The 24,092-nt window shown below is 42.2% G+C and overlaps 2 protein-coding genes and 1 long non-coding RNA gene across 7 annotated transcripts in view; 1 reads left to right on the forward strand and 2 right to left on the reverse strand.

Moving 5' to 3' along the window:
• The window catches only part of LOC306937321 (uncharacterized protein), an 8,865-nt gene extending 5,971 nt beyond the window's left edge, over positions 1-2,894 (reverse strand). The window contains exons 1-5 of one of the 4 annotated variants that reach the window (XM_079521010.1): positions 2,801-2,894; positions 2,354-2,611; positions 1,007-1,180; positions 219-376; positions 1-60 (exon numbers count right to left, since the gene is read on the reverse strand). The exon at positions 1-60 is cut by the window's left edge and continues 139 nt beyond it. In XM_079521010.1, coding sequence (XP_079377136.1) covers positions 1-60; positions 219-376; positions 1,007-1,180; positions 2,354-2,604 — 643 coding nt within the window. In that variant the 5' untranslated portion in view covers positions 2,605-2,611; positions 2,801-2,894. Of the gene's footprint in view, positions 61-218; positions 377-1,006; positions 1,181-2,353; positions 2,617-2,745 lie in introns of all 4 variants that reach the window. The other 3 variants (XM_079521009.1, XM_079521008.1, XM_079521011.1) reach the window with 3 other exon arrangements.
• Positions 2,895-4,553: 1,659 nt separating this feature from the next.
• On the forward strand, positions 4,554-19,187 carry mecp2 (methyl CpG binding protein 2). 2 transcript variants are annotated; one of them, XM_079520961.1, is made up of 7 exons: positions 4,647-4,668; positions 5,976-6,084; positions 6,842-7,019; positions 8,297-8,517; positions 9,770-9,963; positions 11,806-11,942; positions 12,231-19,187. In XM_079520961.1, the coding sequence occupies exons 2-7, from the start codon at positions 6,014-6,016 to the stop codon at positions 14,328-14,330; spliced, it is 2,901 nt and encodes a 966-aa protein (XP_079377087.1). In that variant the 5' UTR covers positions 4,647-4,668; positions 5,976-6,013; the 3' UTR covers positions 14,331-19,187. The 2 variants fall into 2 exon arrangements, with proteins under 2 accessions (XP_079377088.1, XP_079377087.1); XM_079520962.1 differs by lacking the exon at positions 5,976-6,084 and having other exon boundaries at positions 4,554-4,668.
• LOC306937354 lies at positions 17,130-22,993 on the reverse strand. Its single transcript, XR_013791595.1, has 2 exons — positions 20,044-22,993; positions 17,130-20,001 (listed from the first exon to the last, which is right to left on the reverse strand). It is a non-coding gene; the product is annotated as an uncharacterized lncRNA (long non-coding RNA).
• Between the last annotated feature and the right edge of the window lie 1,099 nt (positions 22,994-24,092).

Consider the following 24,092-nt stretch of genomic DNA (forward strand, 5'->3'; position numbering starts at 1 on the left):
ACATCATCACATGCTGTTCCCTGCTGGAATCAGTCATCTGGGAAAAAACTGAACGAACATCTAGTAGACAGGGGAGGTAAAAGGGAGGGAGGAGTGAAGGAAAAGAGAGAAAGAAACAGAACAGAGATGTAATGTGGAGAGGGGGAAAAATACAGTCTACAAATATCTTAAAGACTGTAGCTGCACGTGCGTGCGTGCGCGTGTGTGTGTGTGTCTACCTTCTGTAGACTGAGCCAGTGTGTGTTTGAGTTCTTGTCCATTTCTCAGTATGTCTTCCTGGGCCTGTAGGGTGGCACTCTGGGCTTCAACAATGTCCTCGGCCATCTGTCTTGTTGACTCCAGCTGTTCAGCGACCCCTGCAGAGCTCTCCGATAATCTGAAACACGCATGGAAATTTAAGAGCCTTTAGATAAATCTGGTGCAATACACCCGATACAATACATTGGTTGTTCACTGTTGCTGTCAAATAAACAAAATTTAATTAAAAAAACAAATTAAAAGTTGAGCTGACTGTTTAACATCAAATTAAAATATAATAGGTCTTAAAACTGTTTTGACCAGGCGGTTTATTGTTTAAGGACCTTCACTTCATAGATTAGTCTGAATATGCTATGCATCATCTGACAATAGAAACTCTAGCTTTTCTGAAGGAGATTGTGCCACTGTCACACTCCTTTTTTTCGTGCTAGGATTTACTAGCACAATTTTATCTTCTCGATAGCCTGACTTGTTTGAAAGGATGTATGAATATACTGTATGTTTTTGGGGTTGTTTTGCTATATCTGAAAAATAAATACATCGAACAGAGAATTAAGTGCTTGACTCAAATGTTTTTGTCCAAATGAACATCATCTGAGATCTGACAGAATTCAGTACAAGGTCTGTGTGTGTGCATGTGTCCTCAGTGTTAATTTATTTTATATACAATCTGAGATCTCAGAGTAAAATAAATAAACAGACGATTTTGAGTGTGTATATGTGACATACATGACGTACATGTGTTTACCTGTGCATAGTAAGGTGTGCTCTGTGCTGCCAGGTCTCAGACTGGAGGAAGTGACAGATGGAGTGTGTGTGCGTGAAGAACTCAGTGTAAGCATTAAATGCCACCACATCCATTTTTCCAGTACAGCTGCTGACTTCTGCCCCCTCGGGGCATGGTGGAAAGGGTCGGCCTGACCTGAGAGACAGACAGAAAATATTAATTGCCAATTGCAGAGAGACCATGTTAATCAACTTGCTGCTTACTGCTACCATTACTACTACTATTCTCTCTAGGTCATCCTCAAGACGAGTCCTCCATCGTCGCCTCCAGTTATCCGTTCGTCAGTACTTTGTGCTCCTGCATCTTTCTCTTTGTACATCCGTGTGAGCGGTGCCCATGTGTTGGTTCCCACGGCACCAATTTGGTGCTAATAATAAAGTAAGCTTTTTAAAATGAGTGTGGAGACGAGAGAATGTCTGGAAAATTAGATTTGGCAGAGTTGTAATGTTTGCTCTATATTTAGCCAGGGGTCATCGTTGGCACACTCTGACTCTTCTGTTCAGGAGCTCATGTGCTTAATCCACGTGGTCGGAGAGCAGGCTGATGTAGTCTGCATAGCCCAGGTCTGTCAGGACTACTGTGGGGTGTCGTCTCTACACCTCCTTGGTGTTATAGTGAAGCCAAGATCCTGCTCTCGTCCACTAATAGCCTTCCTGAGTTCATAGTCCAGGACTATGATGAAGAGGAAGGGGGCAAGGTAGCCGCAATTTACAACACTAGATTTTTTTTTAATATGTTGAATTTAGAGTTGCAACACCAACCATTGACAGCCAAAAAAAAACTTTGCAGATAGAAAGAGGATAATCCAAGCTTTCCGTACAGCTGCAATGTTGGTAAGTTCAACGTTGTTTCATACAATCAGATAGGACTTTTCAGGTTTGGATATATGCATTGTAATGTATTGCAATTGTAGATTCAACATATTTAAAAATCAAATCTAGTGTTGCAAATTGCTTACTATTACTACAACGAGCATTACAGTAGTACTAGTTGTAGTTGAGTGGAAAACTATAATGAGGAAGTCTGTATGCATGTCACTCTCTGCAAATATGTCCACTAGAGGGTGATGTGGCTTAACTATGCACAATTAGGGGCCTTATAATAAAGACACAATATATAAAATGTTTCTTCACATTCCAGTCATTTAATTCTGTCACTCCTTTCAAACAGTAGAATAGATGCACAAAGATCAGATCCTGACCTAGACCATGTAACGTTACAACTAAGCAATAATGGTGTGTGTGTGTGTGACTGTGACTGTGTGTGTGTGTGTGTGTGTGTGTGTGTGTGTGTGTGTGTGTGTGTTACCGCTGTAGATGACAGTGCGTAAACTTCAGAGCTATTCTACTCTGTTGATCAGCTGTGAGTTCCTGGCATCGTGAGTTGATATCTTCCAGCGAATTTGTCCAACAGTCTCCGTATTTTGGCTGAGCAGCTAAACTCCACACCCTCTCCAGCTGCAGTTTGCCTTCGTGCATAGAACGATCAGAATCCAAACTGCTCACGGCGACTAGAAACCAGTTTAGAGCGAGCAGGTAGAACACACCGACGAACATCATTGTGTTTCTAATCTAACACACACACACACACACACACACACACACACGGAGAAACTCGTTAATCTTAAAAGCGTTTCAGAATGTATAATATAGCTGTTAATAATTGCAGGCAAAGGTCACATAAATAATAATCAAACCAACATTTGCCTGTATGGTGCGAGACACGTTATTTTGAGGAGACTAAGAGCACACACACCTGATACTATCTGTGTGTCATCAAAGTCAAGTGGATTTTCAGTCTGTTGTGGAGCAGAGTGGGTTTGTCGGGGTCAGGGCCAGGTCACGCGAAGGGTGCGCTTGGTTTGAAGTTTTTCTATGGCCCAGCCCCAGGTGGGTGGCGGTGGGCAATTTTTGGACAATAGGCCTGACATCACAAAGGCCAAATGCCATGACAGGAAGGTCATCAAATCAAACACGATTTTAGTCTATTGAAAGAATTAATTCAATTTAAGGGTTAAGGATGATTTTATCTGCAGTGAAGTAAACAAATTGTGGTATTTACAATCTGATCCAGGTTCAACCCTGGTAAATCAAAGTTACTGGATTGGTTTAAAGATGGGGACTCATGGGAGTTAATCATTTAGAATAAAAAAAAGACTCTGGTGTCTACATGACAAGATAGACACTGGTGTCTACATGTTGACAAGAAAGAGACAGGAATACAGTCAGCTGGTGCATTAAGGCCACTGCCATTCTTTTGAGTGGCACAAGGCCAAACTGAGGGGCAACAACGGCCGTAACCATGGCCTTCGAGAGTTCGTGGCCTCCTGAAATGTCTGCCCTGATTGGCATGGATGAATATTAAATGCAGATGGGTCATTCCTACTATTCAGTGCCATTCAGCCTAGTAACTTTTTCAAAACAGGATTTTGTATTCTTTTCTGAAAGAGGACATGTTCAGCTTTCAGAAAAACATATCTTCCATGTAAATATCCATTGACACTGTAACAGGGGGGACAAATTCAAATGGCAAATGCAAATGGAACTGAATACTAGGAATGAGTCTGACCCATATAACACAGAATTTACACAACAGTAGGCTACACACATTTGACCACGACCCACTGTTATTTATTAGGCCTACTCAAAGAAAATGTCATATCTTTCATCTCCAATGTACAGCACAGTACATGTTGTCAGTATATAGTCTACAAGCAGCTGTAATTCCAGGGCTGTACACAGATAGACACTAGAACGCCTGCCCTTTTGCCCTCTGGACAGCAATGTGCCCTTTTGAAAGTTAGTTTTTTGTACAGTTTGTTCATTTTATTTTTGTACAGTATGTGGCCCATGGTGACATTGATCAATTTTGGATTAAAAGCTTCTAATTTACTAAATTATTTATTGCCCAAAATCTCTCAAAATGTCTGTGCTCGCCAACGGTCCTAGCCTGGGTACCGAGGCTGTACAGTCTTTGACCTTGGTCTAGACTCCTATATGAATAGTGTGAAAACACTGTTAAGGAAATATAGTTACATGTTAGTCATGCAATGTTTTTGTAATATATATTTGTACTGTTTAGGCTGTTTCAGTGGTTTTGTATTTTGTAAGTCTATGTGATGTTTCCATGCAAACATGTGCTATTTAAGTTTATTGGACTACACTACTGGTATAGCCTATATGTTTATCGTTGCAGGACCAGATTGGAGAGTTTCATTAGTAATTTACACGTATGTGTTTATCCTGGGTTAAAGTTAGCTATTTTGCGAGTTTGCGATTACTTAATTATTTTTTACCAAAAATAGAATTAAATTAAAATCTGGCATTTTTTAACACCAGTTTAATTGCCAGAAATGTAATCAGAGTGAAAAATACATTTACACCATGCCACAAGTAGTGTTAGGACAAAACAATATTCTTTCACATGTGGCTCTGGTGGTCTGAGCTAGAAACGCATTGATGAAAGCACAAGATATCGCGATGGCAGAGCCACTGACGGCGTTGGAAAATAGAGCCAGAGGGGGGCGGGGCTGCTCGAGGTACCAGAGATGTTTTTATTTTTTTGTATGTAAAATTATTTATTTAAATAAAAATGGCGGCCGTGGACAGCGGAGAGGAGAAAGTGTAAGTGTGTGCTGATGTTTTTACATGTTTGCCCACCGTTTACACCGCCGTCGTGTCCTAATATAAGACCGTTGGCGTTTCGTATGCAGTGTTTATTGGAGTAACGTGCGTTGATATTTCTCCCCGGCCTGTCCCGCTAGCCTGGTCTAACCTCACTAGAGAGGGTTTGGGAATACGTCACCAAGTTATTACTGACTATTTCCTCTAGTTTAGCGGATTGTGTTGGAGCATGGCGACAACCACTAAGTTTAGACCCCTTCACGCAACAGAAACCATGGTTTTCTGTCGGGGAGTGTTTTTATTTCTATGTATTATTATTTATTTTTTTAGGTAGGGACTGTCAACACAGAGCCCAACAGCCCTCCTCCACCCCTTCCCTTCTCTACACCCACCACAGCTAGCTGATTAGCCACATTGCTAAAGCAGTGTGTTGGATGTGTCAAACGTGTGTTTGTTCACATTGCTAAGAAACGGTGTGTTAATTGTTGGTGTGCCGGGCGTGTGTTTGTTCATGTCGTCAAGTGTGCTGCGGAGGCCACACGGTGTTTTATTAGTGTGTGTGATTGTTATTTTGTGAAAGCTGCTGTTGTCAGTCTCAGGTGGAGCACACACGCCACACAGACATGTCTGCTCTGCATCACACAGCGCGGCTGAGGACATTAGTTGGCCCAGTTTTACCTAGAAGAACAACAACAGGATGTGTGTGTGTCTTGTCACTTTGGTTAACACAATTAAATTGCGTGTTATACATAATATGTTTATTATGTATGTTAAAATGTACACTTTTACTGAGCAACAACAATCACTGTTCAACAGAGTAACACATAGCTTAAATTTATTTTCTCCCATCCACAGTCAGTCCATCTTTCAGAGACTGTCATTCTGTGTCCATATTAATACTGTTTCCAAACTGTTTGGGTCTCCAGTTCTGATTCTCAGTAAGATATAATTAAACTTTTCCCATTATTTAACTAGAAAGGTGCAATTCTGGGAAATTGCAAGTGTGGTTGCACCGACAATTTCAAGCTTTGTGTCTTGCATAAGTACAGTATATGATGATGATGTATTGACCAACATGACACCACAGGGACCCTAAAAAGTGCTCTGATCGAATGGCCACCGATCGTTGAAAGGACGATTTTCACTCCAAATGACTCGATCGGTGATCGACAATTTACCCGATCTGGAGAAACCGATCTTTTATACCTGATTTAAGTGGTATAATCAGTCAATCAGATATATAGTATAATATTGTATTGCATCTTTGTGACAGGCCTAAACATTCTCCCCTTCCTCCCCACACACAGGAACAGTTTTGAAGTGGATTTCGACATATATTATTCCAATGTTCCCCTTACGCACAAGATCAGTGATCGGGACCAGCCCCAAAAAGCCTGATCGGAGCACTTCTATGATGTATGATGATGTATTGACCCACATGACGTCACAGGGACCCTAGAAAGTTTATACCGAATACTGTAAATAAATAAATAAAGTGTACTGTTAGGGCAACCACACTAATCAGCAGACTTGATTTAATAACTGCTATGTTTTAATTGTCTCTTCCTCTGTTTGTTGACATCGGTGCTCAGAAAGACCCAAAGAAACAATGGGAAGAAATGTGGTTAATGAATCAGAAATAACTTTCGCACTCAGATTGGCATCACTGGCTGGGTAATATTTAATTACCTTGCTTGGAAGGAACACAAACACATCTGATATTCATTCAACTATTTTTTTATTTCCTTGTTATTTTTTTATTACAAGACAAGAGTGTCATATTTATTTTACTTTGCATGAACGTCCTTGTTGGATCTGTGTGTGCGGAGTGCGGACGTTGTGTTTCTGACCTTTGATCAGACCTGGTTGTAATGTGTGATGGCGGATATTTTAATACATACATTTAGTGTTAAATTCACATTGCTGAGATAGTTTCTTTTTTATGATGATCAACACTTTATTTGTCATTCATTGCTGAGATAATTTAAATTATTTATGTTTTGTTTTTTTTGTAAAGGAGAGTTTACAGGGTCCCCTGTCTTTACTGGCAGGTGCAGCACTAAAACACTGTTGAGCCTGCAGGCATCAAGCCTCCGTCTGCTCCAGTGGAGCTGCTCAGTGGCCCATGGTTTTAGACTGTGTGTGGTTGTGCTGGTCTTGTGTGTTCCACCAGTGAGGAAGAGGCCGGGGAGGAGGGGTCTGTGTCTGTGTCTCAGCGGGGTCGCTCCCACAGCAAGACCAAGAAGACGCGCAGGGACCGTCGCCATGCCGACAGGGGGTCAGCAACTACAGCCTCAATTACACCCCCTGTTGCTGAGTCACAGATGGAGGCGGCGGCAGAGAGTTTACTGGTAAACTCGAATCTGGTCATTATTGTTGTTATATTCCCAGAAGTTCAGAAATAGTAAACACCTTTCTTTTAAAAAAAAATGATTTTAAGGAAAATAAACATTTGTTTAATTTCCATAAGGATAGTTAAAGCTGTGGTTCTCAACCTTTTCAGGCCGTCCGTTTGTTATTTTGTTAATTACATTTGGTGCAGTAATGGTCGTTTTTCAAAAGAATAATCTTTTCTCTTTTTTTGGTGTTTAAGGTCTTAAAAGTCCTTAAATTGTCACTTCACTGTCATCTAGGGACCCCCCTAATCATGTGGGGACCCCCTTGGGGGTCCTGACCCACAGGTTGAGAACCACTGAATTAAAGGATACTGGGACTAGGAATATGTGTTTTCCATATTCGCCACATAATTTTCATTAATTTTCCTCAAATTTCTTTCATTGTTGAAATTCTGCTTCTTACTAAACACCGTTCACTGCCATTAATTTTGCAAAGAGGTGGGAAAAAACATATTCTTTGAGACTTTCTAGGAATAGGCAATGCACACACATGTAATATGTGATATGTGATATAACATGTAATATATATATATATATTGTATTGCATTTTACATTTACTGAAATTACTGCCATATCTACTACAAGCGATTGAAATTCACACTTTGATATCAAATTTCATCTGGTATTCTTCTAGCTGATTTCGAGGTCCTGTCATTACCCCTCATTTTCTCTGTGGTGATTTAAGTGGACTAGATCAAACTAGCCAATAATATGAAAAGAGGCTCACAGTTTAGGCATATGCCGGGCTCAACAACAAGTGCACCTTCCTTTTCTTGTTTCCGAGCCATAAGGCATACACTAGCTACTCACAAGTTAACACAAGTTCTGAGTTATAATATAACATTTAGCCAGTAATTGACCTCCACTTGGCTTCGAGCTTCATGGCCTCTGAAAATGCTTTTAGCTTGGAAAGTGGAAGCAATTTTAAAGCAATTATGATGGCCTGTGAGAAATACATTAAGTTAACGGCAATGTAGTTTGAGGGTAAATTTACTGCAATATGTTTTACACACATTTTCAACATGAATGGCAGTGAATGGCATTTATTAATGATAGCTCTAAAACAATTTCGGGGAACAAATGGTCCTGATTCATATAAAATATGTGGCTGATGTAAATGTGCAATGACACATAGTATTTTGATAGTGTCTATAAGGTCTATTTCCTGTAGTTTATTAAGTTGTACATGGTCTATTCTATTTAATGTAGTTAATTTTACTTGATCCTGGCAGGTGTCAGAGGAGGATGTGGCGGGCCCCTCAGATTTGGGTCCTGACCCGTCTTCATCGTCTGGTCCAGTAGAAGCAGCTGGTTCTCCTAAACAGAGACGCTCTGTCATCAGAGACCGTGGTCCGCTGTATGATGATCCGTCTCTTCCAGAAGGATGGACTCGAAAACTGAAACAGAGGAAGTCTGGTCGTTCTGCTGGGAAGTTTGATGTCTACCTTATCAAGTGAGTTGTTCGAATATTAGAGTAATATAACCAGTGGTGTCATGCTCGTAGAACGTCATTTTTTTACGTGCACGTGCAGGGACGGAACGTACTTGGTGCAGGGACGCACCAAGTTAACCTGACTCTGCCAGATGGGGGGGAACCCAGTGTACTCTCTGCTGCCCCATCTGGCGGAGTCAGGTTAGCACCAAGTACCCAGTGTTATATGTTTACTGGCGCCCCCCCCCTATTTTCACACCGTGTCAAGTACCGTGCCGAATCAAATGGCTACTACTTTGCATAACAACAGGACAGCTTTAACTGTTTATACCTGAGCGCACGGTAAGCATGCACACTTACAGCAGTAGGCTATGGCTCCAGTAGGCTAATGCTGCTGTGTGGTGTTCTGTACACAAGAAGAATGCCTCCTCCAGAACAGATTCATTCGTCCAAAGCAAACTTTTTAGTTTTGCTAGTGTGCAGTAAAGATGTTTGTCTGACTATTTTAAGTCTACTTTTGTGTTTGTGTCTAAAACTCTCATACACTATTTAACAATAGGCTTAGGCTATATCAGCTGTTCTGTGATGTGCACATGCACGCGCGCACAGGGCGTCGTTAAAACGCTGTGGTACCAGTAAAAAAAAAAAACATAACACCACTGAGTGTGTGTGTGTGTGTGTGTGTGTGTGTGTGTGTGTGTGTGTGTGTGTGTGTGTGTGTGTGTGTGTGTGTGTGTGTGTGTGTGTGTGTGTGTGTGTGTGTGTGTGTGTGTGTGTGTGTGTGTGTGTGTGTGTGTGTGTGTGTGTGTGTGTGTGTGTGTGTGTGTGTGTGTGGGATGGGCATTTAACCGAAAATATATCGAAACCTTTGATTAGAACTAATAACCGTCAGTTAGACTTACTGTATAACCGAATAATCGAGAAGCACATTTTTTAAAAATCTTTTCTTATATCAATTAATCAACATGATAAACGTGTTATTAACCGCTTAACCCAGTAATATACTTTGTACAATGGTGGTGGACAAAAATAGTGAAAATAGGTCAACAAGCTCTTGAGCTTGTAGATCTGCTATGCAATAATCATGATATTGATTTGAAGTCATATCGCCCAGCCCTAGACATTGTCCTTCTACTATATGAAGTTCAAGTCGTGGCGGGCGGTGTCTGTGGGTCTGTCTCATAGACCAGTGGTTCTCAACCTTTTCAAGGCCGACCACCCAAAATAATCATCTGTTCATGAATATCTACCATTCTGTTTTGTTTGTGGTCAGCTCTGAGGGGAAGGCATTCAGGTCAAAGGTGGAGCTGGTAGCCTACTTCCAGAAGGTGGGTGACACCACCACCGACTCCAATGACTTTGACTTCACCGTCACTGGGCGTGGCAGCCCTTCCCGCCGTGAGAAACGACCCCCCAAGAAGCTGAAGGTGGTGAAGCCGTCTGGCCGTGGCCGGGGGAGGCCCAAAGGTACCAGGGTCTGGAACGGGTTTACTCTGAGACACAGTCAACCCTTTGTCAGCTTCCTGGCCTTGGTTCCGCCTCCTGGTTGTTTATGCTAAAACTGAAAAATATCCAGTTTTGGGGAAAATAAGAAAACACATTATGCTCAGTCACTATACTGCACCCGAGATGTGTCTTTTTACTGAGGCTAAGTTTAGAATAAGAATTGAATACATTAACGCCCTTGTAGCTGAACCCGCGGCACCGCGGGTATCGCTTTTTATCAAAATCCACCGGCAGAAGCCAAACACATACCTCTACTGCGCCCAGGTTGCTAGGCAGGTTGCTATGTCCCTCCAGGCACAAGGCGAAATGTGTGCGCACCCCATTGTAAACCACTCATGATTTCTTTCCTGCCTGTTTTCTCTGAAAAATACTCCAAAATCAGTCTTTTTGTCAAATCCGTCCGGCGTTCAGATGAGAATAGTGAATTTTGATCCCATTGTGGCCGACATATTACCGTTTGTGGTGAAAGATAAACAACATCGCCAGCTGCTAGACTACAATGTGCTTTCGGTTCCGTCTCTGTGAGGCGTGTGACACACACGGAAGCGGGGCTCATATAGCAGTCCTGCCCCCTTTCATGATGACACCAGGCCCAGGAAATAATTCCCAATGCATTTTTCCCATAGACATTTCAAAAAGTATTTATTTAAAGACCTTTTAAGCGTCGTACGAAGCCAACTCAAGTCGTGACAAATCATGACAACAAACACAATATTTTGGACCAAACAAATAATTACAAAGAAGAAAAACAACAAAAAAAGTGTTGTAACCTGCCGTTTTTTTCTTCTTTCTAATTATTTGTTCGGCCCAAAACATTGTGTTTATTGTCATGATTTAAGAGTTGGCTTTGTCCGCGGCGTAAACGTCTTTAAATAAATACTTTTTGAAAAGTCTATGAGGAAAATGAACGGGGAAATCTTTTCCGGGTCTCTCGAGGGGGCGGGACTCCGACGCTCTAGTCTATACAGTTGATGTGAAGCATGGTGCCGAGGTACCTAATGACCACTAGAGGGGATAGCTCTCAAAGTATTAAACATCAATACAAGACAACTGAAAAACGGATGGTGGCTAGAGAGAGAGGATTTTTGTCCAACCAAGTAACAACAACCAAGTGGGGTGGGACCACGGACGAGACTTGACAACGTGTAAATTGTATTATATGGGGAAAGGCCCGAAGGGCCAAAGGCCCCTATTGTTTTTCTACAGTTTGTTCTTCTTCTGCCACTTTATGCAGTTCTGTGCTGTCGCTTTCCACGAAATTCGGCAATATGGTAGAGGGCCATGGGAAACAACTTCAAGAACTGAAGCTCACAGTCATTTTGACCTTTAGATCTCCCAATTATATGATTGTATGAATTATATGATCCACTCTATCCACTCCTGGGATTTTTATAGCCTGGTTAACCAATAACCACTCCCCCTTGAAATCGCATTTCCATTAATTTGTGTGGAAGAGTCTGCACCCTGCTAATGCATGGTTGGCTGTGGGAGTACAGCGTTGACAGACAACCCCTTCAACCAATCAGTGTAAAGTTACTGTACACATGCACCTACAACATTCTGTGTTCAAGTCCCACCACAGTATCTGAGTTACGTGATCTCTCTTATCTTTGCCTTTACTGTGTGTGTGTGTGTGTGTGTGTGTGTGTGTGTGTGTGTGTGTGTGTGTGTGTGTGTGTGTGTGTGTGTGTGTGTGTGTGTGTGTGTGTGTGTGTGTGTGTGTGTGTGTGTGTGTGTGTGTGTGTGTGTGTGTGTGTGTGTGTGTGTTCGCTCGTGCCTGCTTGAATGTGTGTGTGTGTGTAGGCAGTGGGAAGCTCCGTCAGGCTACAGAGGGTGTAGCTATGAAGCGTGTAGTAGAGCAGTCTCCAGGCAAACTACTGGTCAAGATGCCCTTTGGCAAGGCAGAGAGTACTGCCGGCACAACCCACTCTGCCTCAATGGTACCACCTATCTGTCTATGTGTCTACCTGTGAATAAGATAATGGATGAATATGAATAAATGTTTGTATTGTATTGGTATATATATAATATATTGTATTGGTATGATATTGGTAACATTAATAATGTTAATGCAGTGTTGATATTGATAATCTGGTATTGGTAATTATAACGATGTTAATGATATAATGATTATATTATTAATGATTATGATTATCAATTACCATCATGATCAATACATAATTATCATTATAATTATGTATTGATTCGTTTTCATTGTAAATACACAGGGGACTGTTGCCACCAAATCACGTCCAGGCCGCAAGAGGAAGTCGGAGCAGGAACTTCCTGCCCCTCCACAGACCATTCCCAAGAAGCGCGGCAGGAAGCCGGCCTCTGCATCTGTGACATCATCACCACCTGGCGCTGCTACCGCGGTGGCATCTCCCTTGACCACAGCAGTGTCTGGGAGCTCGTCGGGGGCGGAGAGCTTCGCTGCCGCGGCCATCTTGGCTGCTGAGGCGAAACGGAGAGCGTCCGCTGCCAAGCCTGGTCTTCAGGAAACAGCCCTGCCAATCAAGAAACGCAAAACCCGGGAGACAGTGGAGGAGGTTCCTGCTCCTCCACCTGCTGTTGAGGTGATGGCAAAGGCAGAGGGGGGTGGAGGAGAAGGTAGGCAGGTGGGGGAGAGTTCAGGTGGGGCAAAGACCTCAGAGCCGCCTCAACCCACCCACTCTACACACTACGGCCAATCAGAACCACATAAGCAGGTTGATGAAAGCCAATCACATGGACACAAGTTGCATAAAGGAAGGAAGCACAAGGATAAACCGGGGAGCTCGGCAGGAGACCGTGGGAGCAGTGGGAGCAGTGGGAGCAGAGCTCAAGGGGACAAGGGAGGGGGGCAAGGAGAAAAGGGAGGAGGAGATGGAGGAGGTGGCAGTAGCAGCAGCCCATCAAAAAGCCACAAGAGAAAAGAACACGTGCCCCACAAACACCACCACCACCACCACCACCATCATCATCGCCACAGAGAGTCCCCTTCCTCACCTCCCTCTTCCTCTGATCATTCTCCTCCTCTTCCTTCTTCCAGACATCCAGCCCCATCCACCCAGTCCTCCCATATCAAACCTCAAGTTGATCCTCTGAAGACAGCCCAACATCCTCCACCAGCCCCGACTGCATCCAAACAACCACCCCCGAGCCCATCCAAACAACCACCCCTGACCCCATCCCAACAACCACCCCTCCCCGAGAAGAGGCGACAACAACCCCAACATCCAAAAGAAACACAAATGCAGAAACAGTCACAGCAACCCCAAGCCACATCCCAGCAATTGCCACAACCACAGCAAACTCCATCCAGACCACCACACCTTCAACCCCAGCCTTCACAGCAGTCTCAAGCCTCACCTCAGTGTCCACCCAACTCTCAGAATACTTTGCCACAGTCACGACCCCATCACCTGTCCCAACCTCTAACACCACCCTCCCAGGCCCAACCGCGATATCCAGCACCCCTACAGCAGCCCCAGACCACCCCTCCTCGGTACCTTGTGCCCCAGTCACCACCCCAACACCCCCAAGTCCACAGACAGCCTGAGGCCCTGCCCCAAAGATCTCCTCCCCCAGCTCAGCACAGAACCCTGCTCCAGCCCCAACAACTGCCATCTCTTTCTCAGAGTGCTGCACACCGGCAAGCATCACCCACACAGCAGGGCCCGTCTCCCCAGCCAAGAAATCAGCATCACCAACCCCAACCTAGACACTCAGCCCAAAACCAACCTCAGCCCAGACAGTCATCCCAATCCCAATCACAGCCTCAGTACAAGCCCCTCATAAGACAACCCCTGTCCCAGTCCCACCACCCACCCCAGTCCCAAGCCCATGCCCAGCCACAACCACTCCAACGGCCTCACCTGCAACCACTAGCTCACTCTCAGCCCAGGCCACAGCTCCCAAGGCCTTATATCCAGCCCTCCCACATTCAGCCGCGCCACTCCTCCTCTGGCGTACTCAGAACCACCGCAGGACCATCACAGACAACTTCCACGCACCACCCCCCGAGTGAACAGCCCCAGGATCTCAGCACCCCGCGGCTCGGCCGAGGGAGCTTGCCAACAGGCAGGGATGTGAGCCGAGAGGTCAGAGGGGAGGCACCCACAGACAACAGCGAGTCTTTAGGAAGAGGACCCAGTAACGTCTCTAGAACCATCCAGGACACTCCCGGTCCCACAGGAGGCTCTGGGTCAGGTAGGCTGAGGGCAGATGCAGAGGCAGCAGGCGAGGGTAGGGAGCTCAGAGACATTGTCCCACAGTCAGCTGTTCCCCGGCCAAGTCGAGAGGAAACCGTAGAGTCCCGGACTGTCGTCAGCGAGAGGGTCAGCTGATTGGGCCAGCTGGCTGATTGACAGGCAGATGGACCGTAATGTTTGGCTAATGGAGTCGACACCAAGCGGAGGCGGGAAGATACGTTTTACGGCATATTGTTGGAAGTTGAATGTTTTACAACATTTTCAGATAAGAGTAGAGTGCTGCCTAGAACCGGTAAGACTGTCTCAGCTTCAGAACAGACGCATCATGTCTGGTTCTATCTGGACATGCCCCACGCTGGTGAAGAAACTGGACAAGGACAAGCTGAAAGGAATGGATCTTGGTCTTTTTATAGGAAAACCTAAAAAGAAAAAAAACAGATAATGTGTGTACAGTATGTACAAAATCAAAAGGCAGCTGTTTCCTGTGCCGGGCCTGTCATACAGAAAGAAACGTCACGCTTCCACAAAATAAGCTTTTTATTTCAAGTTGTTTATTTTTTTGTCACACCCCTTTTTCTTTCTGATATGGCGTTGAGGGTCCCTTATTCAAAGTTCTCCTATTGACAGACAGTCCATCACTCAAAACTTCATGGAGATATGGGAAGGTTAAAAAACATCATAGAATAATGTTGTTTTTACATCAAAAACATCCATCTTCTTGTTACTACACTGTTGTTTTTTCCCCCTAACAGCCTATTTGGCCAACTTGAGGTGTGTTTGGTTCATCTCACCTGACTCTTAAATGGCCTCAAAAGGTGGATGGCATTCGGAGGGTAATATTAAATGAGCATCCCTTGTGTGTTTAAAAAAAGATGGGCGTTTCCTCCTACCTGTGGTTATACAGCCATTCAAACTTCCATATTCACTATAAAGTCAGTTCTCCAAAGTTGTTTTCAAAAACAAACCAAAACCATTTAAAGAAGTTCTTGGTAGTGTCTTAAAGAATGTGTAAAAAAAAACGTCTCTGTTTTAAGAAGTGTTCTCATAGAGAACTCTTCCCCCGTTAGTCTGTTCATTACTTTTACTGGCCTTTAACCGGAGTCCTATACACAGAGGCAGTTTGGTCACGGCAGTCATGTTAGCGCCACAGTCCCACCATGGCTGTTGCTAGTGACAAGTGGCTCTGTCTCAACTGATTGTTTCTTGTACAGCCTGGACTCACTCTGCCCATTGCCTAATATGAATACAGTCCTATTAGTATGCTGTCATACATGATCTATTATACGTTTATTTTTTAATATTCATGTTTAGTTTAAACAAACTGGTTCAGATAGGACTCACATGACCTGGCTTATACCATAACAACAAACAATAACAACATCAGTAAGCTGACACCATATAATTGCATGTTCCAGAGTTTTAGTGCCTACAGTATATGATATTGTGCGTCTTGCCAGGAGACACCATGTAAGCCAAGCCATGTTGTGTTTCTAGCTGTAGCTGTAATGTGTGGTGAGTTTATAGTTCTAATATAGACATGGAATATATTTTTTATTTCTCCACCAGATCTACTGGTCTGGTCCAAAGGAGTCGCCTCCTATTGTCGAGATTTAGTCGACACTCCAGATATCACAGTGTCACTAAAGTTTTGGTTTTGGTTATTTTTCTTGTAGAAAGCAGATTGGGTTTGGTGTTGAATGTGTTTCTGTTCTTTGTGGCACAATACGAATCCTGTCTGAATCAAATGTAGCCTGAACTCTCACACTCCCTCCCTCCCTGCCAACTACAAAATCACTAGCATGCTTTCTGCTGTAGCGCCACAATGTTATGCAGGACTTGCTCATTGACTTTCACTGTAGGGTCAAACAGAACTAGCATAGGCTAACTCTTTAGCCTGATTTGAGTATATTTATATTTTTGTAATTGAGACAGATCTGTCAGTTTGGTTTTTCTCTCATCTTTAATGAAAGGACATGTAGTTTTAAACGACTATTAATTGACCTCTACTGTATAATGTTTACATTTGTGTGTGGACCTCTAGACATAGATGTCCAGCATAGACCTCTATACAGACGAATCCACGGAGGGCTGCCCTGTAGGCCAGCTGTATGCAAACAATGCTGCGTTGTCAAGCTGATCTTAATGTGACACCGCAGCATTGATTGCACACATCTGGCCTACAGGGCAGCCCTCGATTCGTAAGATGTCTGTAGATCTCTGTAGCATAGGCCTCTATCGACCTCTGTGTAGACCTGTATAGTATGTAGACGTCTATGTACCCCTGTATTGTAGCCCTGTACGGTCCCATGTAGTGTAAACGTGTATACTGTAGGCCTGTTGTGTAGACCTAGTTGTTATCAGTTCAAGGAACACTTCAACCATTTTCAAACCCAATTTTGGTTCTCCTCACTATTGCTCATAATAAGCTGGCACAATTTCTGTCTACTCACTGTGTCTCATTGGAGGGCTGTGGACATTTAAGAAACCTGCCAATGACATCGATGGAGATTCCAAGCTAATAGAAACCACAGCCCCTCTCTTCCTGGAAAGTTGAAATCATCACCATGGGGTGATCAGCCCCATCATCGCTAAAATTCACACAAACAGACAAAGCTGGGCATAGGAGGGGCATTTAATTTGTTTTAAATAATGAGTGATGACGTCACTGGTAGGCAGGTTTCTGAACTGTAGACAGAAATAGTGTCATCCTATATTGAGCATTAGTAAGGACCGATTATATGATGATTGAAAGGTTGAAAATGGGTGAAGTGCTCCATTCAGGTCTTTCGGAATACAGATCCTTCTTTTTTCCAGATGGGGAGAAAATGTATGAATTTTGGATCCTGTTTTCCAATCATTCTGTCCTCACAATTAGCGGAATAATAATATTGTTCCACAAATTTTGAGGACAATGATTGACAAATGATCCAAGTGCAGATCCATAGAGATGCGTTTAACAATTATTATTTTACTTAATAGCAACAATGCTGTGGATGGGGTCATGTCATGCACATGCAGAAAGAAAGGCATGCTTAGTAAGGATATGTCAACATGTTAACTTTTTCATTGCAACTTCAAAACCTACCAGAGTACACATAAAAAAACTAATTATAAAACTGTACAATCATCGACAGCAATCCTGTCGATTACAACTACATTACGTTGAAACAGGGCTGGATATTGAATTTGTTACCTGGACAACACAAAAAACTACATACTTGAACTACTTAGTACTTACACCTCTAGACTTAGTAAACAGGACCTAAGTTGCCTCTCTACTTGGAACACCTTGTAGGCCTACATCAAATCTCTTTGCCAAAAACTATCTACAACCTCACAATGCTTGCGTTGTGACACATTGTGGGCTTGAAGATCAGCTATTTTTGGCTAATGTTCTTCCCAGAATATGGATGCTGGGGTTCAAGTGGTTATTTGTCAAGATGTCCTTGGCTTAAGCAAGAACAGCCAAACTCTGCATATAGTTGGTTAGCCTGGGAGTGTTTTACCCGGCTCTTTCCAGTTTAGCATGGCTAGCTCTGTTTGTCTCTGGAGTGGAAGTGTAACTTGTGTTCCAGTAGTGGTAGTGGTGTCGGAGTGTGAGCCTTGTATTCCTGCATGCCACAGTTACACAGATGTATGTGGTAGTGACTTTTTCTAGCCTTATATATGATAAATATGTATTATTCTTTTAAAGCACCAGTATCTTAAAACCTGTAACCATCGGTTTGTGTGCGTGCGTGCTTGTGTGTGCGCGTGTGCGTGCGTCACGTACAAATGTTTGTGTGTGAGAGAGGGATATTGTGTGTGTGTGTGACTGATAATAGGATTTTTGTTCCATCCCTGTTGAGTAGATAGGGCTGCTTCTGTTGATGTGCATTAAAACATTTGTCCATCTGTAGCTGGTGTGTTGGAACTTGGAACAGAAGGCTGGTTTACTGGGCTCACTACTTGGTTTTTGAGGGCAGACAGTCACCAAAATATCTGTTCTTACTTTTTGTTTGTTTTTGGACAGGAAAACAATTATAAATCCCATTTTGTTGACTGTATCGTCATTGTCTTCCACTAGATAACGAAGCGGACCTGCCTTATTCATATTTAATTTTTTCCAGTTTTACTCCCCAGTCATTTCAAACAAGAATCAATTTGACATTTTCATCTCCAGTCTCTCACCAAGCAGATTCCTAACACTGTTAGCATTCCAAGCTATTATGTAGCATTAGACTAGGCTGGCCTTATAGTACATACATAGTTTTGAATACAGAATGCTAATGATGTTAAAAAACGGTTTTTGACGTATGCACAAGTGCCAATACAGAAAACATTTTACAAGTCATCTGGCAAGCACCTTATGAAGACAAATAACAACTTAAAAAACTTTTAGACCTTTAGACGTGTCACTTGAAATAATTAAAGTTAAAGCCAGATACCAAGTATTATTTACACAGTTGACAAGTTTGACAGGTTACTCTACCAGGTAACTAATCATCATTTTGAGCTCTATTATAATTATTTAACTCACTGTGAAATTTTGATTTACTTGGGTCTATTGACCAAGAGATCTCTTGTCTGACTAAACCCTTATTTAGCGTGTGTTTACACCCACACCATATAGTTGAAAGAATCTCGTTTAGAGAGACCGGATGACATTAGATCTGAAACGGCGTTAATTTCCTTGATCAAAACAAATGAAAGGTGAACTCCAGTGACATTTACCACAATGAAAACAGGGCAGCGTTTATTATTATTATTATTATTATTTCTTCACAAAAATTATATTAAAAGTTCATTATAGTTGTTTTTATTTTGTTATCTTGCTTTCATGAAGGCTTTTGAGCTTCTATTTTAATTAGTTCTTCTCGACTCCCTGTTCAGTCCTAGCTGTTCTACATCCTTCTGCCTGTGTCCCTGTGCAACCCATAATGCATCTTTCTTCCTAGCTCAGTCCGTGACTGTCAGACTGTAAGGCTATTAAAGGGCTTTTCCATGATTGTTCTTAGGCTTAATGATGCCATGTTGTGCCATAGTCTTGTGTGCAATTATCATGTGTGTTTCCACTAGAAGTGGGCCTGGAATCAGGAGTAGTCCCTGCCTGCCTATACGGCTACAACTACAGTGAATGACAAATAACTTGGGCAAGTTGAATCATGAGATTTACACAGCTATATCTGAATGGCAACGCATGCCGGCTAAGTTCTTTATTATTGTATATTAACCTGAGTTTTCTTTTCTTTTTTTAATAACAAAAAAAGATCAAATCACCAAAAACATGTTATTTTAAAATCTGACCTGCTCATTCTGCAATTGTTGTAGTAGGCCTACATGTCTGTAATTTAAATAATAGTTTGTTGTAAGCAAACAAACATGCTCAGAACCATTCAGCCTGGCTGAAGGCATATACTGTAGAGCCTGGCAGTTGATAAGCATGATTTGTTCTTTACTTACACCCTAAACTATAGACACTGTCTGTAGTCTGACTGACTACAATGCCATTGTAGAATAAATGTGATTGTGCTCTCCTGCAATGTCATCCTCTCGGCTGTCTACAATAGTGTATATTGTTCACGAATGATTCGCTCAAAATAATTATTCTTTTGGGAATAAACATTCCCTGCCGTTGACAGAGATCTCCGTCAAGTATAATTCAACGCTGATGCGATGACGGAGATCTCCATCGTGTGATCTTTTCAGATAGATTGTGCTCTTCGCTTTATGAATGGTTCTAGGTTGCCAAGCAACGGATACAACCGGAAGGAAAATTTAGCCAATGACCCCATTGAGTTCCTTAAAGAGGGCAGGCCCTGTTCATCTCGGATATCCCACTCAGTGATGACTGTGTATCACTGTGAACAAAATTACTTGGAGAACCAAATAACTGTCTGATAACATTCACTGAATGCTAGCGGTCTCATTGACTGTATCTCTGTACAACTGAGTATAGAGTACCACTACCAACATCCTGATGTCAAAGCCATGCCCCTTGCTGGGTCATAAAGACATTTTCCCATTCAAAACTCCCATTGAATATTTAAAAATCACTTTAATAAAAAATAAATAGAGTCAAGGCATTTCCTCATGGGTAACAAGCATAAACTACTATCCAAAGAGGCAGAGAAACGGGGGCAGGCACAGTTCTTATATTATAGGATGAAAAATGCCTTTAAAGGTTAAAGGTTTTCAATCAGTACCTGCAAACGAATGATTTGAGCCTTCACTCAATGTACCATAGGGAAATGAATTGGCCACAGTACAATACACACAGCGTGTAGTGTGAGTAGCATAATGGAAACGTGATAGATGGCATAACAACAAAAATAGGAAATGTGTGACAGAACGAAAAATATGAGAACATTGTCAGCATTCAAACATCAATAAATAGGAATGACAAAAAATGTCATAATGCAATGCTCAAGCATGAGCATTATGCATGGTAACAAAAATGACTACGGCAGAACAGAATAGCAGAGCAAAACTGGAAAAACTAAAATTATCATTTTTTGTTCTCACTTTACATTTTATTCGCACTACAAAGAGGAATAGAAACCCCATAGGCATAAGACTCCCCCACAAGGTTGTATGGCCTAAATGTCACTAACAAGTTCATATAATTAATGCATGGTGAAACTTGATGAAAAATAAAAATGATAATCAGCGGTCTCATTCATCATCATGAGTTGCATACCAATATGTTGGGAATCAGTTATAATCGATTTTGAAACTTTGCATGGTTAGTTTCCACATGGAGTCAACCTGCCTAATTGTGTTGACACATAACACCCATTTGTGTTGATACGCCCAATCTCCAGCACCGTGTTTGTCTGCAGCTACAAGCTACCCATTACTTGACTTGAGTTCTCAGTTCACCAGTTGTACAAGTTGAACTGAACGTTGGACTGTTTCAGTTCAGTGAGTGGGATGTGAGATGTGAACGAATTATTGGAATGAATTTTTTTAGTGAACTGATTCTAATGATTTATTTGAAAGGAATGTCAATGCCAATCACTACTAGACAGAAGAAGGGGACAGTGGGGAAAAGCTTGTGGACTATGACAGAGTACCAAAATTAGCTAGCTGGTCTAAAGACACTAAAGCAGTGAGCGGCATACAGTACATTCTAACTTGAGGATTGGTGATTGCCAGTGTACAACATCTAGATGGCTATCTAGATGTTAAATGGTAAAAGCAGATCTCTGCAGAGTGCAGGCTGGACATTTTGTTTGTATGAACAAACAAAATCCTCTATGTCTAGAGGACAGCAGCAACAACAACTGTATGTCTTGTGACCATACAGTACAGTAGTACAAGTACAAGACAGTATACTGAGTAGTGAGTACAGGCTGTTGGTTGTTGTCTGTAGAGAAATCTCTGATTGACACTTTAAACAACTTCTTAGCAGTTGATAATGGAACATACAGCATCCTTAAATCTCGATACACCTAACTTGATTCAAAATAAGTGTGTTTTAAGACAGACCCTGTCAGCCATGTTTCTCTTTCCACCACAGCAGATGGACTCACGACTAAGCTCATAACATTCATTTTTTTAATGTAACTTGATCTTCTTCGTCTTTGATTAAGCTAATGATTTTCCCATTGAATTATAATGGAAACAATAGTGTTATCACCTTTACCATTCCACAGCTTTTAGACAAAGGAAAGCCTATATGTCTCAGTCTGTTTGTCTGCCTGCCTGGCTGTTTGTCTGTCTTTGTCTTTCTGTCCTTAACCACAGCCCCCACCTGTCCTCTCGTCCTGATCCTCGGATAATGAATACGCCAAGAAAGGGAGATGATGTTCTGTTTAATATATGTCTATATCTATATACAGTTGCATGATGTTTGTGTAGAATAGGAGAAAATACATCACAAGTTATTTATTGAATGCCAGTTCAGGTTGACAAACAACAACAAAAAAGTTTTGTTTTGTTTTTATTTGAAGCGCTGGTGGTAAACATTAGTCTGTGCCTTGAAGTCAAAAGTTCTAGAGTTTCTAAACTGTGTTTGATGTAATTTTTTATTGGTGTGTTTTGCCCCTTTGTTTGCTCTGCGCTTTTACTGTAACATAGATTACTAATAGACAAGTATTTTCTTAGCTGGATGACATGCCTGTTTTTTCTTGCAGTTTCATATGTCGTACTTAAAGACTGTGTGGGGGCAGGGTTATTGTCAGGCAATAATAACTAAAGTTCTAGGACCTTTTAACCATGTTGCAATCTCTGTTTTATCGTCATCTTTATTTCAGTACTTTTTGGTTGAAAGTATTTGTCAGTTAACCTTTATAACAAGGATTTCAGCATACCTGATATGTCATTATAATGCCTTAGGGCACGGTCACACCGAAGTTTAATTCTACCTATGAGGGTGGATTCTTCCAATGCTTTTCAATGAGAATGGAGTGGTTTCTTGCAATTTGTGGATTTCAGCAAAAACAAACAAACAAACAAAACGCTCCGTTCCCATTGAAAATAATTGGTAGAATCCACCCTATAGGTAGAATTAAACTTCGGTGTGACCGTGCCCTTAGTCCTATTTTCTAGCAAAGAATATTCCCAGGCTGCCCAATTTGGTTTGATAAAAACATGAATGAATGATCTGCACTTTATGAAATGTATTTCATCTGTATGCAGAACTCTGACCCTTCTTTAACTTTCCCCAGGCCGTGTCTTGCCTTTCTGACAACTCCAACAGAATAACAAAGTATTACATCAGTTTGTTGTTTATTTGTTTCTGTCAACTTTTCTAGTATTGTACCTCTTTATTTTCTGCGGCCTATGTAACAGACATAGTAAACCACATATATGATATACTGCACCTGATGCACTGTGTGTTCTTTGCTGTCATATCTATGCTTAGAGCACTGCTTTACTGACATCTGCGCTTGGGTGGTGCAGAAAGTCCCTGTTCACCACCATGCAGGTTGTGGGTTCAAAACTTCAAGGGAGGATGATAATAGTCACTGCATGTACTCCTACGGGCTAGGACGGCACCTGTCAGTGGGGAGTGTTGGGCGGGAGGAGTAGGACGAAGGCTCTACAATGTCCTCCCGGTGGGGACTCCTCACTGGTAGGTAGGATACGATAGCGGTGACAACACAGAAATCTCACTGAGAGAGTATTATCTAAAGCCCGTGTCAGAGCCATGCGACAAACATGTTTACTATGGAGGGAATTAAATCCACAGCCTTCTATTAACTAACCTCTAATAACGCAGTAATACATATTGTAAAAATCACACCCGTGCGAAGTGAGGGGCTCTCTTATCATTATGCATCTTCTCATTCTGGTGGCTGGCCAATCACAATTTGCATCCTCACTTTTCATTATCATCATTATTCAGCAAGCTCAATAGATGTGATATGCGCATGCTGATATAGATCCATGACACATTCGGTACACCCAGCCCGCCCCCCCCCCCCCCCCCCCCCCCCCCCCCACTGAGGATGGAAAATAATATCACGGGTGCTATGTGTGTTCAGGGGAAACCACTTACATACTAAGCTCATTGTTGTTAATTTCGCTTAGTACCTTCTGCTGGAGGTGAACATTAAAGAAGTGTTGGACTTTAGACAGTGCTATTGGTCTAATGGTCTCTAGCGTCATATTAAAGGTAGAGAGCATCTGTCAATAAGATCCAACCTAGATGTAAACTCTGACAAGAAGATGTTAACTTGTTCCTTCCATTCACCTGCAATGTTGAACTTATGCCCTAGATAGGAGTATGTCTCATGAAGGGAGAACACACGTATGGGTTTTGTGGTTATTCTAAATTCAGGGCATGTATCGGTGTTTGAGTGGTACCACCCACCCATTTCCTCCACTCCTTCTCTCATATGACAGCTCATTTAGAAATAAATCTGTCCTGGCGAGCATGTTTTTAATTACTCACTCTTCCCTTCGAGCCAA

Source organism: Electrona antarctica, assembly GCF_951216825.1.
Source record: "Electrona antarctica genome assembly, chromosome: 2".
In the NCBI taxonomy this organism is placed as follows: Eukaryota; Metazoa; Chordata; class Actinopteri; order Myctophiformes; family Myctophidae; genus Electrona; species Electrona antarctica.

Excerpts from the sequence above, each read along its gene's own strand:
- mecp2 (XM_079520961.1), top strand. The coding sequence starts at position 6,014 with ATGTTCCCCTTACGCACAAGATCAGTGATCGGGACCAGCCCCAAAAAG. Across the intron at positions 6,085-6,841 it reads GATCGGAGCACTTCTATGAT|TGAGGAAGAGGCCGGGGAGG; the intron begins GTATGATGATGT and ends GTGTTCCACCAG. Across the intron at positions 11,943-12,230 it reads CAACCCACTCTGCCTCAATG|GGGACTGTTGCCACCAAATC; the intron begins GTACCACCTATC and ends GTAAATACACAG.